Here is a 14321-nt window from a genome sequence, read left to right as displayed (position 1 = left end):
CCCCCCCACAGTCACAGAAAGAGGGAGAGACATAGAGAAAAAAACCTACTCAGGCAGGATCAATGTTCGTGTGTAATGGCAGTGACAAAGTGCCAGAGTGGCATTTACTATCACCGGTTTGATGAGGGCTCGATGGAAGACAGAGTCAAGCGTATAAAGAGGTACGATCGATAGGCCACCGACAGTGCAGCACAATAACAACAGGAAGAAGGTGCAGGAGTGCGCGCACACACACGCGCGCGCGCACGATTTTCAAGGAGGACAGTCACACGAGATATTGAGGAATATAGTGGAGAAGGTTTTGCATTCAATTGCCAGGATCAGCCTCCACTGTGCTCTGTAGACTTATGGCAAAACAAGCCCAGCAACATCAGGCGCGCGCAACACCTTCCCTTCGTCAGTTTGAGCGGTTTCTTCAATTCAGCGTACAACAGTGTGTGTGTGTTATGTTGTAGGTCATGTGTGGATTTGTTAGATTCATCACATCAAAGGAAGCTGTATCAATATCGATAGCGATAGAAAGTTTTTTTTGATGTGTGGTTGGTGTAGTTTACGTGTTTCCTTTTCTCTAATTTTCGTGACACGGGCAGTGGTGGTTTTACAAGAACAGAACCCAGAAAGAGAGAGAGAGAGAGAAAGAAGGTGAGAGAATTCTCAAGAAGTAATGCAGGTTAAACAGAGAACAGCGCAAATTCAATGATGTTATATGACACTAATACAAAGACAAAAAAAAATCAAATCAAAAGTCTCTGCGCGTTTTAGCGTTTGAAAAATCCCTTCATTATTTGCAAAAATTGAGTCAACATAAAAAAAAACAACAAAAAGGAGAGCATGTAATAATGGGAATCATCCCCTCCCAGTACATTAGCGTAGTAAATCTTATCACAGCATAACAAACACACACCAATTTTAAATTATGCAAGATCTCGCTACTATCCACTGTAGTAGGTGTGTGCGTGTTGGTGTGCAAAACAGCCCTTGAGTTTGCGAAGAAACAAATAGCAAGTAACATTATATTTATTAACTATAAATGTATAGATGTATGAAAAGAAAAAGAAAATAGACTAGATATAGAAGAGAAGACGTTCGATGCAAAGTATGGTTTACATTTTTCAGATTACTTATAACATGTTTGAAACGCCAGTGCAAGATATCTCATAAGAAAAAAAAACACAAAAACATTTCAAATCTTCGAAACAAACCACTTGTACACATAATTGGTTTGCTAGGTTATAGGATAGTATTTCCCAACACCTGTACCGACAGGACGAACAATATTATCATTTTTCACCCAGGAAAACATTTACAAAGAGATCAGTTTCTACACCAGGATACACGCCAAAACGCATAAACATATAGAAAGAAGAAATGGTTCATACGGGAGCATCAGGGTTTGAATCCTATCCGGACCGTTCCCCCTTAGTGAGGAGTTGACTATTCAACAACGTTGTATGAACAAGTCCTCTACAGTAAGCCATTCGATGGCCGGTGTGACGTAGTAAGCCATGTTAAGCAAAGATGAATAAGAAGCGACAAAGTCTGAAAGAAAGCTATGTTCTTCAATTTGTGGATAGCAAGCATTGAGGATAAAATATACAAAATCGTCCAGAAAAAAAACAGAACATGACTAGGAATTCGAGACTTTCGTGAAAGAGGGAACAGAAGAATACTGGCAATGAACTGTGAAAATTTTGCAGTTTTTCATTTTTTTGTATATACATTCAAGTGTTTTTTTTCTTCGCCGTAAGCTATAAAAATACATCCTGTTTTAAGTCGTTTAGATCGCGCGACTCATTTGCAATAGAGAAAGTTTTTAGTGCATTAGTGTTGACTCAATAAATGTGTGTGTTAAGTACAACCAAGGGAAAATTTATAAAAAGTTGTGGTGGCAATACATGTAGGTTTCAGTTGGCAGTAATGAATTATTTCACTATACTGTAAAAAGAGTATCGGTTTGCTCGTTCCACAAGGACCAACAGATTAAATTCATTAAAACGCAAACGTTTATCTTAGTCTTGAGAATCTGTGTAGTATAATATTCGTACGTAATAATTGAACTACACAAACACACCGGTTCATGATTTTTAGTAGCATCAACGCTTGCAGAGAAGTTTCGTAGCGAAAAGACTTGCTAAAACCACCCCAGAACCCGTTTAGTTGAAAATTGAATCAGAAAAAACCACTACCACACACCTACATACCGTATCGCCTCCTTTCAGTCGGAGAGAATTTAGGGAACACACAAAAAACAAAATGAAACTAAAAGAAAAGTTGGAAAATTCTTTGAGAGAGAGACAGAGAGAGTACACGATCGTTTCTCAGTGAAATACAAATAAATTAGATAATAGTACAGTTTTCGTCCGTATCTTTACTAGTATTTGAGATTTCCTTTCACCCAATTAGTGGTAAATGCACTGTGTTGTTATTATCCCAGGCCGATAGTGCTAGCAAAAGAGGATAAATAAGCTGCGAGAGAGAGAGAGAGAGAGAGAGGGAGCGTGCAGTAGTAGTAGACTGCATCCCCCAGCACAGTGTGTACAATTGAACGTATTCGTTCGAAAGAAGAGGTGAAGATCGCAGACGGATTATAGCCAGCGGAGGGTTTTACGGATGGGATAGTTTTTTGTTTTCGTTGTTGCTCCCAATATGTGCGTGAGATTGTTTGTGTATTTGTAAATTGTGCGTATGTATTGAGAAAGAAAAGATTTGTGTGAGGGTTATTCATTTTCCACTACTGCAACTACAATTCCATAAAGGGTTTTCAGGACAAAAAGCGCGCGCGCAAATTAAAGATGAGGAAGGTGAAGATACATGAAGAATCATCAGTAAGTCCAGCACATCAGCAGCGCAGCACAGGAGAAGGATGATGATCAACCATTACACACACAGACACACAAGAGCAACAGAAAAACAGGACTCTTTTGGTAGAAGGATGGATAGTTTCTTTTGGTAGTGTTGTTTTCCCACGTGGAGTTAGCTGCAGAACCGCTTCCGTTTGTAGAGAGGAGGGAAGGTTTTAAAGCGCTTAATTAATATCAGGCAGAAAAGGCGATGCGACAGAACAGCTCGACTTTTTAGCACACACGCACAAGCGCGGGTGTGAATATGGACGATGGTGTTTTGCCTGTTTAGAATGCTGGGTTACTATTATTTTACATATTTGCAACAACCTTGTCATTAATGAGTTCTCTTTTCCTATACCTTGAATGGTTTCACTTAGAATCTTGCAGATATCTGTGCCAGACGCTTGCAGAGCAGAATTTTGTGCGACAGGCCTGCGTAATGTTGCTTTTTTCATTAACCAATTTTCCTCACTCCCACTACTATAGGTCATATGATGGCTCCTGGAAAACGAATTTAAATTTGCTAAAACACACACACTCAATTTGATTTGCACAGTGCTGTACGAGTCGTCGTTATTTAACTCTGAAGTAGATGCCTTTGATATTCTTTAATATGCGGATGCGGTGTGGATAGCCTGAATTGTTGGGAATTCCTTTTGCAGTTACTCTACTTTTATCTCATTCCTTCTAGTGGGTATGCGTGTCATGGGATTCTAATTTTAAGTGTTTCTAGTATTTTGTTTAATTTTTTTGGTCCGTTTCATTTTCATTTCCGTTTTACTATTTATATTTATATTTTTTCCTGTTTCTTTTTTAAATTTTAATTCCTGTTCAAGTGCTTTTAAATCATTTATGGTATTCAGTGTACAAGCGTCACAACAAGTCACCTTTCACTTTTTCATTCATCAACAAAAATCGCATAAGCTGGTCGTTCTGCTGGACAATTCTTTATTGACATTTTGTTATTTTTACTATAAAAGTTATAAAAAAGACTTGTTGCAACTGTTGTATGGAAGCTTGTTGCTTCCCAAGACTGCACACATCGTTTCATACTTACCCTGTTGATGCTTGTTCAGCAATCTGACCATAAACATCCTGCTGAACGCTTCCAATGCTGGTAACCGCAATCATGTGGAACTAGCAGGTAAGTGTGTTTTTGTGTGTGTACTTGCTTTGCCTAATTTTCCTACCAAACCCCATACCACAACAGTTGAAGGAGACTTGGGACGGATAATTCGGTAAGTTACTGTTTTCATTTACGTGTTAGTTGAATTACTTCGTATAGTACACATTTATTGTCTTTGTTTTAATAAGTTTTTTACATGATATGTTTATCAATAAACAGAAAATTGCAAAACAAAAATGGATAAACCTTTGTTTTTGTAAGTAAATGTACAATTATACAAATCCGAAAATTTATGTACGACATAAGTTTGAAGTAGTAATATTTTGTGTAACAGAGGTAATTAGCATGCTAACTAAACAGTAAAATCATCCTGCTTTGTCACTAACGACTAACAAGGACTACTTACATCCGTTTGTCGAAACAACATTTTGGACAAGGATTGTCGAGTTTATCTCTTAGCTGTATCGTTACCACAGTTCTCCCCATTACCGTTCGGTCCTTGGTGTGACTGATAACGCTTTGTCTCAGAATTCGGTTGGCTGCTCGTTTTTTGATGTAGTGTCCTGCCCGTTGCACACGCCTGCATTGGCTGTAAATGGTGTTGATGATGCTGTTGTTGAGGTTGGGGCTGGGTAGGATGATGGGCGGGAGGAAGAGGAGGAGGAGGAGGGTGGAGTTGGTGATGCTGCTGTTGCGTTGCAATCAGTGCTGCCGGATATTGCGGGCTAAACGGTGTGAGCAATCCATTAACTGCAGCGAATGTCCTGGAGGGATGATAGTAATGCCAAGATATCGAGAATGCTTAGGAAAATGACAAACGAACATGCATGGACTGTGTAGTGTGTGGGTCTCACCGGTATTGCTGGTCAATTTGTGCTTTCTCGATGCGCTTATCCTTTGCACGACGATTTTGGAACCAGATTTTAATTTGCGTCTCGGAAAGCTTCAACACTTCCGCCAGTTCAAACCTCCTGCTTCGTGAGATATACTCGTTCCGGTGAAACTCTACCTCGAGCCGCAGCGTTTGTTCGCTGCTGAATGTGGTGCGTTGGCGTCTTGGGCGTCCTTCCTTTTTTCGACGCCGGGCCACTACGGGAAGGAGGAAGCAGATCATCTCTCTGGCAAGTAAACACGATCATTTTGTTTATTCATAAACTGCTAGCTAACGACTGGTTTCTCATCGGAGAAAACCAAATTCAGCCAAGCGAATTGCTATTCTTAAGCACTTGTAAGTCTTACGTTTTCTTGTGCAACGGTCAAATCTTTCACTTTTTGGAACTTTATACCCTTTGGCCCAAGCTCTTTGGTCAATATTTGCCGAATGTTATATTGCGATATGTTGAGCTCACGAGCCATTTGCCGGCCACTGCGAAGCGGATTTTGTTCAATCCGTTTCTTCACTTTTCGAACCATATCTGCCGATGTAGCTGTTTTTTTTTTCGTCCACTTCCTTGACGTCGAGCTACGCTACCAGTATTACGGTAACAAGCGATGGTACGAGACACAAAAGATTTATTTATATTTAAATGCTGGAGGGCTTTAACGATAGATACTTTGGGTTTTCCAACCAGATGTAAAGCAATAACGCCATCATGCTTGAACGCCATCACTATGTAAAAGTTTCAAAAAATTTACTTTCCTAAGGCACAAGGCTAAAATACGTTCTTCACTGTTTGCAAACAAAAGTGGCATCACACCTTTTATTTCACGAGGTTGATACATATCTGCACATTTTGACGTTTGTGTTTGAACCAAGATGTTTACAACGAATAATTGTTTTTCCATATGAGTTCTGTTGAACTTCGGTTCGTAAAAGCGGAATTGAGAAGAGATGTATTATTCAATGTATTAGAAAAGCAAAGTTTTTTTTTCTATTTCAGCAAGGTAAGTCCACAATCTTCTCAAATTCAAAGTATATTACAGCATACAGCGAGTAACCCCTTAGAAAGCTACCTATCGGGGTGTTTCGGTGGTAAAGCCGTTGCCTGGACGGTCTTCACTCGGCAGGGCTGGGATACAAAACATATCCGGACCGCTGCCCTGTACAAAGGACTGTGTCTATCCAACTACGCGTGGTATCAGTATGTGTACTACGCCAATTGATGGTCGTACGGCATGACCGTTCGGGGGGTCGTTACGGATCGGAAAAATATCGTTAAGATCTTCAATTAACCTTTGAAGAAGTGTGATGGGTGGGTCGACTCGAACCAATTGTGTCGGAACCCATCCTTAAAGCGACCCGGAGCGGTTCGGATCGTGTTCCCAATTTCCAACGAGCTCGTGCAGACCCGTGGGCGCAACAAAGCATATACGGAGACGGCTGCTAGATGTTGATGCTTTTGCTGCACCTGCCGGTCGATCCAAGCTCTCAGCATTCACGGGTCGAACACGATTCCAATAGGAACGAACTAGACTCCAGGGCTTTTTTGTAATAGAGACATTAGCAAACTACGGGTCGATCTACAAACAGAGTCGTTTGACCCCCATCACTGCCTTGAATGCATCAAACTGAAAAGTTACCCTGAGATGAACATTGATTAGTTGAGTAAACTCTGTATCCTTTGTCGCTTTTGGTTATCTAGTATTTACTCTACATTAGGAGTAAATACTAGATGTCGTAGTTCAAGAGCTTTTTCTAAATGTTTAACTGAGATCTATAGCTTTCTCCTGCTAAATTTCATATTGGAAACTGCCTGTCTGTTTCTGCTTCGTTGGATGCTCAATTGCTTGAAAGGCGCTTCCTAGTAGCGTAAGTAGAATAAAAATGCAGGGGGAAATTTTGTAAAATAGGATCTTTTGTTTTGCCTAGTATAAACTATTTTAAAGGATTTATATCCCTTATAAATTATTGGATCTAGCATTACCTAAGATACTACCTCAGGTGAGCAAGACTTTGTGGGAGCATTGGTGCATAACATTCCATGTCCTGTAACTTCATTGCATGTTCAAAACGATACCAAACATACACCACTCGCTTAATCTCAACGACGATGATGATTATTATGATGATGAAGATGAAAATGATGAAGCTTATGCTATGATGAATCTCGTTCCCCATCTATTGCTCTAACGGGCTCTAGTCGAGCAACATTTTCATCTAAACATGTGTACAGTGTGGTGTGGTCGGTCGGTTGTTATGTTTTCTCAATCTGAATCCATTCCTCCGTTCCCGGGAGGGTGGGATTCCATCCTTTTCTTTTACAATACTACGAACATTTTCCGTGCTCGTTTCCACACCAAGGCGATTATCAAAACGATCGTGGGAGAATCGTAATGATGGTGAAATATGAATTTTATTTGTATTGTGTTGTTTGGGCGCGCCTTCATTCCGGCAAGGATCTGAACCGCTTTTGCGGGATATTACTGCAATTCCCTTCCATGTGCCTGGATGATTTTTTGTTTGTTCTACTTGGGTTTACTATGCTGTAGCAGCGTCTTAGCAGAAATCTTGTTCTTAATGAAAGTGATTTCAGGTGGAAAGATATTAGGTCCCGGACCGTTGGGTCGACTTTTGTGAAAGGAAGCCGAAAGATCACGGTTCCGCGATAATCTTCGGGAGTCAATCTTTATGACTATTTGTTTTGAAAGGATGAGAGTTGGTTGGCGATTTACGATTAGTTTGTTTCGAGTTGAATGAAAGGAATCAATTAGAGGTTAAAAAGTTGAGGGCTAATTTCAATTGCGGAGTTCTTGGCGGGAGGGGGGATATTAATTTCCATCCGTGCATCCATCCTTGAGCAATTTCCAAACGAAGTTGTTTTATTTATTCCGAATTTAAATTTTCCCATGAACTATTTAGGTTCTTATGGTAGTTCTTTTATGTTGCGTTTAATCTGGCACATTGTCGGTGTAGTAATACGTTTTTTCCCACTAGTCCTCCTTACTCCGACGTCACTGAATCATTGGGCACAGTCACCAATCGGATTGCTTTAACCGAATACTATTCACAGAAGAAAAACATCATACTTTCTCACTTTACTCGTCCTAATAGCGGATAGGAGACATCCGGATGCAAACAACTTACGTGCACACACAAAAAAAGCAAGCCAATAACAATCATTGCTTGTTCCGATTCATGTTTAGGAAGGCGTAAAAATTATCATCTGTTGTTCGAGGACCGTTTTTCACACTGTCCCCTCCCACCCCCTGTACCGAGTGATGGTATAGTCGCCACACGGCGGACCTGAAGAGGCGGGGAAATATGATGATAATTCCTGCAATCATGGAAACCAACCGATGCCACACAGCAATGGGCTGATTTAGTTAGGCGCATCCCATCTCCTCCCATCCTTTCCACTCACCGGGTTGGTGGTTGGTGGCGGAAAAGCAATCCGGCTTTTCAGGCACGAAAAGAAGAACCACTCCTGCCTCCCTGCCTAGACAAGGAAGGAAAACAAGCGGGAAAACAAACCCCGGAGTGTAGGGAGAAACGAAAGGCGAGCGGCTTATTGTCCACCGGAAACGATGCGGAAACGTACTCTCTCTTGCCAAACAACAGCCGCTTTTCCCGGCCCGGTGCACCGGCCTCTGCACGGCTCTCGACTCGCGCGCCCGCGTGTGTGTGTGTGTGTTGTTGATATAATATTTATTTGATGGCGGGAAAACGAGATAATCTTTTCACGAAAACCACACCCATGGACAATGATCAGAAGGTGCGAAGGTGTACGGGGAGAAAGGAGAGAAGTAAAAACTAACTTTTTCCCAAACCCGTGCTTGTGCGCCTCAGTTTTTCCATTGTTCCGTCGTCGTCCTGTCGTCGAGGCGTCAAAGCGGAAAAGTCCGCCTTGTAAGTGTGTGCGTGTGTAGGTGTGTGGAATTTTCCCCTGGTACGTAGACTTCAATAGCGAAGTCTAGTCAAGCAAGGGCTGGGCTGATCTTGGACATATTGGAAAGCGATCATTGTGCTCGGCGCGTGGATGCTGTCGGGGGGATGTCATGCACCATGAACAAGAGCACCAAGTGTGTGTCCTTATTGTCCAAAACGGCGTAGGGAAAGTTAATTGTTCGCTGAGATAATTGTTTATGTTGAAGGGTGTTTTTTACGCGCAGGATTGATACATAGAAAGGATAGGAGAAAAAGGAATTGATTCTCCATACGGCAGGACCGGGGTTCAAATCCCATCCGAACCGCCTGCCACATAGTAAGGTCTTCACTATCAAACTACGAGGTATCAAGAAGTCTCTAGAATCACTTTTATACTCAATTTTTAATCTGCTGTTTTCGGTACTTCTACTAGGTATAATTTAACCAAAATTTAGTAGATTGTACTAAGTACTAAACTAATCTAAACTATTTTTAGAATTTTTTATCTCAACCTAAGAATTCTTGCGTTGAAAAAAGTGAAAAGGAGATGCCTAAAAACTTTAAAGAATTTTTTGTTAGAATTTTAAAATTGATGAATGGTCTTATTTTATGGTCTTATGTGTTTTGACCATAATTTCATCAGAATAGCGAAACAGGACTAAGAATCAATTTGAAGATTTATCCAAAGATAGAAACGTTTTCTTCAAAATATTCAATTTAATTTAACAACAACAAAACTATGTCGATTTGTTGAAAATTGGCTTGAAGCCAATCTCATTTTTATATTATTACTAAATCAGGTGGTCTGCATCTATTGACCGTCACTGTAAAGCCTAAAAATAATCAAAACTTAATTAATTTGGGACTTTTTAACGAGTCTGAGCTTGTTTGATAGATATCAAGCATTATTCGAAACAAGTGCTTAATATGAGAAGGCCCTCGTCTCATACGTAAAAACCCGTATCATATCCCACCCAGATAAGTAGGAGACTGGTACGGCGTGTGCACAAGTAGTCTAGAAAACTCCGGAGATTGTAGGACAAAAATATGATGAAAAATAGTAATTTACTGAATGCAAAACTATGTATACCCTAAATCATTTATCTAACTGCATTCTAGTTGAGATTTGCTAACGGCAAACCATTTTTAAAATTGACTTTTATTGAAGGTTTACGTGAATTCACACTGGCCTGAGTGTCCAGATCTTAGTGAGACACCGGAAAAAGTGATGTTCGAGTGCCCTCGATTCTTCTACGCGTCACATGAACATCCAGGTTGGAGAGGAGGTGATCGGTGAGAACATCATAGCCCTGATGTGCTCCAGTCGAAACAGATGGTGCACAATAATGGTGACAATCAGGGTGATCCTTGCCGGCCTGCAGCAGCGACGTATTCCCATCGAAAGAAGGGTCCTGGTTTTCTCCTATCAGCAGGATGCCAGCCGGGAAAATCATGTCATTCATGGTGATCCCCGCTAGTGGTGGTTATGACCTTGCGAAAGAGCATGCTACTACCGCAACAGGCGATAGTTCACTGTTGTTAACTGGAAGAGTCTCATTAGCTCTTCGGTGACTAACGGTGATCGTGAAGCTAAGACGCCCGACAACCCTTTACTAAATTGTCATAGAGCGGCGCCGTGACGATACCACTCATCCTCAATGTCAGAAAGGCTCGAGGAGGTTTTAGTCGGTAAGAATAAGGCGCAATGGATGGCGCCTTATTATTACCGATTTAATAGAGTGGCATTGATTTGAAATAAACAAACATTATCATCTAAGACTATTCATGTTTTAAATCATGATTCAATATTAATTCCGATTCCTTTCTCACAGGAAATGCATTTCCTTTGGTTCACATATTTCCGACTCCCGAACGATTCCTTGTTCAGATTCCTTTCTTTTTTCTTTTCGCACAACACAAAACAAGATAGAATTACATCGCCAAAACGGAACAACCCCTTAGTGCACGTTTAATGATCCAACGAACGGCGGGTGTGTCACACGGTGCGAATTGCGGTAAAATCAGTTTGGGTGTAATTTGAGCCAATACGCTTCTGCACCACAAAAAAACAGAGGGAAGGAGGACACCACGTCTAATAATCGGCGGTGTGTCCTGGCAAGCCTATCAAGCTCCGGTGCAACGGAGGTCATCCAAAGGTCTGCTGAAGGAATTCCGCCATCGAACCGCCGACGTAAGGTTTCTTTCCACCGCTCCCGTTTTCCCGCACACACTGTGATTCACCTGTGGGGACTATATGGTGTGTCGTGCGTTTTGCCAAGGCTCATTGACTTTTGCGGCTCAAGAAGAGGGAAAAAGTTCACCACCTTTGCCGACACACAATGAAACGTACGGTACTGTTTGGCAAGAAATGCAACACAATACAGCGGGCACATGTTGAAAGGGGTCGCCCAGTCCGTTTTGTGTAATCGCTTAATTAAGCCATAAAAATTACGGTATCTTGCAGAATATCGTTAGCCTGTGCTTCCTGTGTCTTTGAGATTTGCATGGCAGCTAGGGAACCATATGGTTCCAATATCCATCCGGATGACCAACGCCTGTCGGGATGGAAAGAAATACAAGAAGGAAGTAAATCGGAAGGAATGGGGTAGCCCCAGAGCCAGATTGATTTCTTGTTCATGTGGTAGAAGATATTAACGGGTCAGGATATTGGCTGGCTGGCTGGCTGGCTAGTGTGTAAACTTATCCATTGCAGGTCTGTGGACGATTGCACAGTGACCACGTATTGCAGGGTAAAAGAGAGGTATAAGAGATCCGTTAGTTCTGGCGTTAATATTGTACCTTATGATATTCAAGACGCAGGAAAGGCAAAGGTTTCTAAATATTGAAATATTCTTCAATCTAATTACTTCTTCTTTGGGCAGCTAGTTGAAGAAAATTTTGAAGAAAAAAGAAAATGATGGTTTTCACACGGGTTTTGGAATCCACCCAAACCATTACCATGTAGCTACGACTATCTGCGTGATATCAATGAGCCTTGAAAGCCAATATGTGGCAGACATGATAAAAAAGTCGGAAAGCCAAGAAAAAGAAGTCTAGTTCTTGATGTGGTTGATAAAATTCGAGCCATTAAACATAAAGTGGTGCTTCCAAGCTCGTCATATATTAAAACAAAGATTAAAGAAACTTAAGAATATTGATAGCTTATACTGAATTTGTTGGTATATACCTATTGAAGCAAAGTTCATAAAAAACGTATATTCGTAGCTCGTTCTCAGTTTCCATTTAGTATTATAATACTTAGTTATAATAGTAAATAATACTTGGAGCTGTCCGATTGTTGATACGATAGCGGTGCCGGTCGTCACACGTCAGCACCGGGGTTCAAATGGCATCCGGGGATCGCTCACTCGAAGGGAGGACTGTCAACCCAACTACGTTGTATCAATAAGCCTAGTAAGTCCATTTAATGATTGGCGTGACCTTCGTAGATCGTTGAATAAGGAATGCTTAACGGACGATTTGGTGTTATTTTTTAAATTTTGTCATAAGATTCCTTACCAATGATAAGACTATACGAATCTGCAGGAAGACTAGACCAACAAGATTTACGATCGTTTTAGAGTTTAATAATCAGCAAGAATGTTGATCCTTATTTCTTGTAGTTTTTCGCTAATGAGTGATAAAGAAGCACATCAAAATTATGCAACTTTTTATGACAATTTTTGGGATTGCTTTTAACCATTTAATTATTTGAAGGACCAAATTTCCCCAACCCCGTTTTTAAAGGACCAAATTTCCCCAACACTGAACACTTTAAATTTATCAAATTGCCACATGATACGGTAGAGATTTTTTTATCGGTGGCTGGGTTTTACTTACGAAATGCAGATAGTCCCGCCGGCAGTTGCGTTGCATCATGGGCAATACCAAAAAATGGTCTAAATGATGTAGCACCATAACTGCCAGTGGACGAAAAGAACGTAGACATGCCGTGCTGTCCGGGTTGCCGCTGACTTCCGCCGATTAAAGATGTATCACTAGGTTGAGCAAAATGTTGTGTTGGCACCACCGGGACAATGGTGGATTGTGTCGGAGTTGCCACCAATCCATAACTCTGTCCACCTAACCTGGCAACGGGATAATCTGCCGAGCCCACAGCGTAATGTTGGGCACAGGCCGGATGACGATCATGTTGTTGTTGCAGACGTGGTGACGAAATGCTAGCATCTTGGGATGAATCTTCCTCAATGTCCACTGCCAAAGACGATCGAGGGCTGATGGAATTGATCGAACTGTTCACTGACACAGATTTTTGCGAATCACTAGAATGGTTGTGGTGGCTTTCGATAAACGTACACGCATCACTAGCCTTTGTTAAGCTTTCGTTAGGACCGGTAGGCGGTCGAACATCTTCACTGCAGTTCGCCTCGCTGGTACGATTGTTGTCCCGCTCAAGATGACCGTACAGCCGTTCGAAAAACTTTCTCGGCGATAGTGGTCTGTTTAACGGTGGGTCGGTTATTGTCCCGGTTGTACATGGCATGGCGGTATCACTGTTGTACGGAGGAATGTGAAGCTCCGAAGCACGGGGACCACTTTCCGCGAGCATATCGAGATACACGATCAGTGTTTGTGCGCACACTGAAAATCCGACGATCCACCTGTACCGGAGGTTATATTGACTGTGAGCATGGAATTGTTCGGAGGTAAGCATTTATGCTGCTCTGCTTCCGGCACCAACCGGCGGGCGGATCATTGGAGTGTAGCATAAGGTCGGCGGAGTCGGAGGATGCATCCGTGCCGGTTGCATGATGAAAAGACACCTGACCTACGGGGGAATGTGGCGAATAATGGAGTAAACAATTGTCCCCATTGGTAGACGTGCTGGCCAATCAGAGAAAAGGTGGTCGAGCAAGCATAAGTTGAGCATAGCTAGCATAGCAACGGACATTGTCGCGCATGTGCCCTTGCGTGGTGCCACATGTTGTTTCCTGAAATGGAGGTATTTATTTTTTTAACGGTTTTTGTTGTTGTTAGAAAGAAGCTTGTGAATTATCAGAAAGGCACGATAAATGGATGGAAGCATTAGAAAATTACTTCAAATTTGGTATTAAAATACTTTAAACAATCAAATTTTTGAATTCGCTGTCAGTTCTTTACTGTCATTTGAGCCACCCTGTGCTGCAATGCTGGATATTATTTAGGTAAATTGAAGAGACCCGTTTTGTTGATATTTTTCATTCAACATCCTCATTTAGTATGTGAATCATTTATCAATTATCTATCTACCTTTTAATGATAAAAGAAACTATGAAGTTATGGATTTTGTAGCCAGATTCAGAGAGCATTCCATAACAAACATATAGTAAGGAAGCTATTTCAAAAATCATACATCTGAGGCGATCTAGCTAAGCTAATAAACTTTAACTTACTAAGCCAAATGCTTAATAAAAAAGAATAATTCCATCGGCACGCGAACATAATTATTCGGTTGAATAAAACAAGCAACGGCCTTCTCTTAATTTAGAAAAAAAAAACTCAAATGCTGGCAGTTTTCTTTGACACCTGAGCACTTTGACAGCAGACG

At 41.3% G+C, this 14321-nt stretch overlaps 1 protein-coding gene across 1 annotated transcript; it reads right to left on the bottom strand.

Annotated features, from left to right (window-relative positions):
• Positions 1 to 4417: 4417 nt before the first annotated feature.
• Positions 4418 to 13343, bottom strand: LOC126565536 (homeobox protein rough). The gene is made up of 3 exons (XM_050222725.1): positions 12614 to 13343; positions 4824 to 5058; positions 4418 to 4733 (listed from the first exon to the last, which is right to left on the bottom strand). Exons 1-3 carry the CDS (start codon positions 13341 to 13343, stop codon positions 4418 to 4420), a joined length of 1281 nt encoding a protein of 426 aa, XP_050078682.1.
• Between the last annotated feature and the right edge of the window lie 978 nt (positions 13344 to 14321).

This window comes from Anopheles maculipalpis, chromosome 2RL (genome assembly GCF_943734695.1).
Source record: "Anopheles maculipalpis chromosome 2RL, idAnoMacuDA_375_x, whole genome shotgun sequence".
Taxonomy (NCBI): Eukaryota; Metazoa; Arthropoda; class Insecta; order Diptera; family Culicidae; genus Anopheles; species Anopheles maculipalpis.
This window is presented reverse-complemented; position numbering and strand designations above follow the sequence as displayed.

Coding starts and splice junctions, on each gene's coding strand:
- LOC126565536 (XM_050222725.1), bottom strand. CDS start 13,343: ATGCTCGCGGAAAGTGGTCCCCGTGCTTCGGAGCTTCACATTCCTCCG. Junction 5,059..12,613: donor GGCGGGACTATCTGCATTTC/GTAAGTAAAACC, acceptor TCCTTCCCGTAG/TGGCCCGGCGTCGAAAAAAG. Junction 4,734..4,823: donor CAAATTGACCAGCAATACCG/GTGAGACCCACA, acceptor TCATCCCTCCAG/GACATTCGCTGCAGTTAATG.